Below are 5803 nucleotides of genomic sequence, written 5' to 3' on the forward strand. Positions count from 1 at the left end.
AACTTAACTAAACTAAACTAACTAATAACCTAATACTAATCATACATANCATACATACTACTATATATATATATATATATATATATATATAGTATATATATATAGTATATATATATATATCTATATATATATATATATATACATATTCATATGTATTTATTTATACACATGCCGATAGAACAGTCCAGGTGAAGATAAGAAGGTCTGCAGTTCTCCGAACCGCGGGGGTATACCGAGGAAAAGACGAGGCCCATGAAGGAACGCTGTGTCCGATAAAAGGGTTATTTCGTTATGTCACTGTATTTCCTGCTATCGCGAGAAAAAAGGAGACTGGCTTGCAGTGCATTGTGCTAACGCACGCATCAAAATTTGCACTTACCTTCATGCATAGAACAAAATCAGTTTCTGCATACTATACACAATGCGCCACGTGGAAGTGACGAATGGATTACTTGCGACACTGACAATCCACTTTCAATAAATAGTACATATACGCACTCAGGCAACGACTAGCACATCACTTCAACCGAAGGCAACGATATTTCACATACCCACGTTTCACAATGCGTCCATGCTTGTTGCGGAAGGATATCTCCGTGAGCTGGTCGATTATGATGGCCATTGGACCTATGTCCGCGATGCCTACTGTTGTGGTGATTACGTAGCTATGGGGCTGGGCCTGCTGGCACACATGGCTGATCTGATTGGCTCTGTATTTTTGTTGTTGTTGAGTAGAATGAAAATTGTGCATTTGTAAAAAGCGATGATATTGACAGGTTGATCGCTAAGTCATAGTTTGTCCAGATAAGATGTGCCAATGCTATCTGCTGTCGATGGGTTGATTAGCATATGGGGCTGCGCCTTGAGACATAGGTAACTGGCTTGTGCTACATCCGCGGAGGACGAAGGTCAACGTCGGTAATCAGGGATTTGCCACATAGCTCTACTTCGAAGTAAATGAAGATAGTTGTGCTACTCGTCATGCGTGTAGTGCAGTATATATGTTACCGTACGCGTACGAGCGATTGTTTTATGAGCAAGAAGCAATTAACACTGTGAATTTACAAATATCTACAGGCCAATGATTGCTGATCGATCCATCTCTCGACAAAACAATATTCTAAAGTCTAAACAGACAGAAAATTTCAGGTAATAACAGTTTTGCTCGGATGTGATGCTGATCTTGTAAGCTGTGAGGTGAACTACACACCTTCTCATATCTCGGGCTATGTTGCGGTTTTTGGGGGACCGCGAATCGGTGAAATGATTATGCAGTCGCTTGAGGAAGAAGGCGACGTGTTGTTTCACTTTGCCCTTGTTGATCTAATTTAGTGAATAGGATCACAAGAAGCAGGGTAAGCCAATAGGAATCCACTCTAATTAGGCGAGCGCCCCACGTGTATAACACGCATGAGATCCGACAACAAGGACCACACGAGCATTTACAGACCTACGTGACAAGATCGCAATAACAAATGGTATGACAATGAGACAAAAAGATGAATAGCCAAATCAACACTCAATGAACTAAAAATATGATCTCGAACCTTTAATGCGACCATTGGAGTAATAGAAGACCGGACTCGACACACGCCGCAAAGTGATAAACCTTATAAAAACATATACTGATATACACTTAAAGAAGGTGATACAGATGAAACATTTAGCTATAGGAGTTGACTGACTCCCAGACAAAAAAGTCAAAAGCTGGTGGGCTACACAAAAGACTTCTTTATATCTTCAATTTGAACAGCACATACACAAAGAATGGACTGCTGCACTGGTCCAGCGCCATATACACATACACGCCAAGACATACCGTAGGCTTGGTCCAGAATACCTTAGCCATATACATATACACGCCAAGACATACCGTAGGCTTAGTCCAGAAGATCTTAGCCATATACACATACACGCCAAGACATACCGTAGGCTTGGTCCAGAAGACCTTAGCCATATACACATACCCGCCAAGAAATACCGCAGGCTTAGTCCAGAAGACCTTAGCCACATACAGATACACGCCAAGACATACCGTAGACTTAGTCCAGAAGACCTTAGCCGTATACACATACACGCCAAGACACACCGTAGGCTTGGTCCAAAGACCATAGCCATATACACATACACGCCAAGATATACCGTAGGCTTAGTCCAGAAGACCTTAGCCATATACACATACACGCCAAGACGTACCGTAGGCTTGGTTCAGAAGGCCTTAGCCATATACACATACACACCTAGACATACCGTAGGCTTGGTCCAGAAGGCCTTAGCCACCTCTTTGATTGTATGCGACGAGATTTTCCTCCTGTGCGCATTCGCGGCACAGTTGCACTGGGCGCTCCTATCGTCCTGTTGCTGGTCTCCGCTTATCTGACCATCGACACTGGCTGCCATTTCCCCTGGGCTAGTTGTGTTGTGAGGGGTTCGTTCCTGTTTGTCGTTGCCATTCCGTAGATCGTGGGCCGGCTCTCGGTGCCTAAAATGACTGCTCTCACTGTCTGTAATAACATTACTGCTTTCGCTCTGTTGTATATCCTCAATGTGGGCTTGCACGTCGTCTGGCGTGGGTTTAATACCTACATTCTCGTCAGTGCGCGGTATCGACTCATTCTCAACACCCAACTCGGACCCTGGCGGCCTACATACTGCTCTCCTTTCCGAAACATCAGCAGCTCGATCGCTGCATCTATTTGAGCCATTACGAGGGTCTATAACCCGATGGACAGGTGATTTGGGGCTAGTACCAGGTTGTGTCCGATGATAAGACTCTGCATCATCACTTTCAGCATCGACGCTAGCGACCATGTCCTGCAGTTTGACATAGCCCGCGCGAGTAGCGTCCTCAACCTTAGTGATGATGGCCGCCATTTCTTCGCCTAAACCCGCATTCGGATCGTCAGGCGTCGCCTCTAAATAGGCTATATTCTGACCCCTCTGAACACCCGCATCTTGCTCAATCGCTCGCGCGCTTGTCGATTTATCAGCGTGGTCCACCTTCGGTGAAGCCTCGTGTGCCGATTCAGCACACGATTGTCGTGCAACGGTTTCCGAGAACGAGGTGGGCGGAGTTCCGTTTGCTTCGATCGAGGTTCTTATTTGTGCACTGCCATTTCTCTCAGACACGTCTGCAGATACACCCTGCGCGTCTTCAGCCATGCATGAGTCATCACTTTCTCCCAGACACATACCCATGCGTGGGATAGCCGACTGCGTTCTGCTAACCCCGCATTCCGGGGTAGAGTCTTGCTCAACGATGTCAGTCTCGGTGTTCTGAACCACGGCCGATCTGGTTCGTTCTATAGCCGTTCGCGCATACTCAGCCCCCACACTCACAAACCCAGTCCTCAAGTGTGTACCTCCCATCTCCGTCGGGGACCTCTCGAAGAGCGTATCCGCCACTCTGTCCTGTATGGTTTCCAGATCGCCTTCACCGCAATTGCACAGTCCAACGGATTCGTTAGTAGGCACGAGGTGTTGTACATCGGGTGGGTCAGAGATCTCGATGGTCAGCTGCGCATACGGCCGATGTAGTGTGTCACCGTCACCGGCGCCAATGATCCGAAGATCGAGTGCAGATATGTCCTCGTACGGTATCTGTATGAAAGCAAAGATAATTGAATGTAGCAACAGAGTAAGCGGGTGAAATACTGGGTGTGTCAATTTAAAGGTCGCGGGACATGAACTCAGTTCTTATCTGCTATGTACGAAGGGTTTAAACACATATTTTCGTGCATGGAGGTATACACATGACTGAGACACGGGACTGATGGTTTATGGTAGGACTCCAGTGAGCAATGAATAAAGCCATAAAAGTGCTCCTGGTCTATTTAACACCATTGGTATGAATCCCCCCCCCCCTCATCTCCACCAAGCACATGTGTAGAGAAAAACTATGAAAAAAACTATACTGTACCAGGGGTTTAATTGGGTCCTGGATGGCTCCCGAGGAATGATCCAGATCGTCTTTGGTAGCTCGAAACTCAATCAATAACAACTATTAAATAAAATAAGTGAGTACGAAACGACTAAATACATACTAGGCTAAGTGTTTTCATCAACAACGCACCGACACCATGGCAGCCGGGAAGTGGGATCCGTTTTCGAACAGATGCCAGCTGATATAATGCACCTCTCTTTGCACGAGAGGTTCGGGACAATTCTCCATGGGATCAGACTCGTTGCTCTCATGTTTGACAGACGCTTCTTCGTTATCATCTAGGTCACTCTCTATGGTCACCTCGGCTGCCTTCCGGGGTGCTCTTGCGGTTCCATCCGAATCCTCTAGTAGACTGTATACCACCATGTCGGTGTAGGCTTGTTTAATCTGGATATAAGTAATTGCCTGAGGGATTACTACGGCATCTACAGTCAATCATACCTATGCACTATCAGTGCATGTCAACCATACCTATGTGCTATCAGTGTAATATTTCTGTCGGTGCAGGCTTGTTTGATCTGGGTATAAGTAGTTGCCCGAGAGACTATAATGATATCTACAGTCAACCATACCTATGTATTGTCAGTGCAATATATCTGTTTTTAATCTGGGTAAAAGTAATTGCCTGAGAGATTACAATGACATCTACAGTCAACCATACCTATGTACTATCAGTGCAATACATCTGTCGGTGTAGGCTTGTTTAATCCGGGTAAAAGTGATTGCCTGAGAGATTACAATGATATCTACAGTCAGCTATACCCATGTACTGTCACTGCAATATATTTCATACTGTACATGATGTTGTACAATTAAGGCAGGAACCTCTTGAATTGAATATTGTACACCAGTTAGATTAACAAAGACAGACAACCTAATACTATCATACTCGCACCCTTTTTACCGTGTTCAGGAAGGGGTCTGGGTAGTTCAGAATAAAATGTGATGCATATCACTATGTAAATGCATGATTTGCGAATAACTCACAATGGTATACAAATCAATCGCTTCGACGCCACATCTTATAACCGAAATCTACAGAATACAATCCAGCTCTCAATTATCGCGAACTGGCCTGGAGTACTTGTACTGAGTATTCACTCGAAAGCAATCACCTAAAACACAAAAGGGTCTTAAGTCTCGTCCGATCATGCAAGCATTGCAGTATCAGAACAGCCTCCAGAGGTCCCCATACCGTTGTCGAACCCATTTGGAAACTCGTGACGGGCACCTCCATATGAATACCAGTGACACCCTGCTCAACCAGTGATTCAGACAAATCATCGTCACTCGGATAGTCTGGGCTCTCGACATGCTTCACAGGCGGGTTGTGAAAGCGCATTTTCGACATTGTTCACACAGTCTGTCATATCATGCATGAACATTGGATTTGATCTGTATTTGATATCTTGTACGCCCTGAATGGTCAAAATAGTGTGACACGGAATCAAGTACTGCTGGTACCATAACAGGTTCAGATGTTGGTTGGGAGTGGGGTATAACTATGGAGACGTCAAGAATTGAAGTGTGTCTACATGGCAGAACAATAGCGCAGCTAAACAGATACAATTCTGCCAGTCTTCTTTATGGGCGTACAATCACATTTCCATACACAAGCATACATATGCATTCGCTTCATGCGTACCCGACTACAGACCGTTGAAACTAAGAAGCTACAAAATGGATTAAACAATTATGCGCAAAAGGGAGCTACAGCTGTCATTCATATCAATGAAATTACAATCGTAGTAGCACGAGCATGGGTATTACACACACACACACACACACACACACACACGCACACATACATACATAATAATATATATATACATACATACAATAATATATATATATATACTA

General features: G+C 44.7%; 1 protein-coding gene across 1 annotated transcript in view; it reads right to left on the minus strand.

Annotated features, from left to right (window-relative positions):
* SARC_02784 (hypothetical protein) overlaps positions 1–5294 on the minus strand; it is a gene marked incomplete at its 5' end in the record, with an annotated part of 9996 nt that extends 4702 nt beyond the window's left edge. Inside the window, 6 exons of the mRNA XM_014303457.1 lie at positions 552–710; positions 1211–1323; positions 2251–3600; positions 3920–4000; positions 4073–4330; positions 5139–5294. Coding sequence (XP_014158932.1) covers positions 552–710; positions 1211–1323; positions 2251–3600; positions 3920–4000; positions 4073–4330; positions 5139–5294 — 2117 coding nt within the window. The remainder of the gene's footprint in view (positions 1–551; positions 711–1210; positions 1324–2250; positions 3601–3919; positions 4001–4072; positions 4331–5138) is intronic.
* Positions 5295–5803: the final 509 nt, after the last annotated feature.

This window comes from Sphaeroforma arctica, assembly GCF_001186125.1.
Source record: "Sphaeroforma arctica JP610 unplaced genomic scaffold supercont1.129, whole genome shotgun sequence".
Classification (NCBI taxonomy): Eukaryota; class Ichthyosporea; order Ichthyophonida; genus Sphaeroforma; species Sphaeroforma arctica.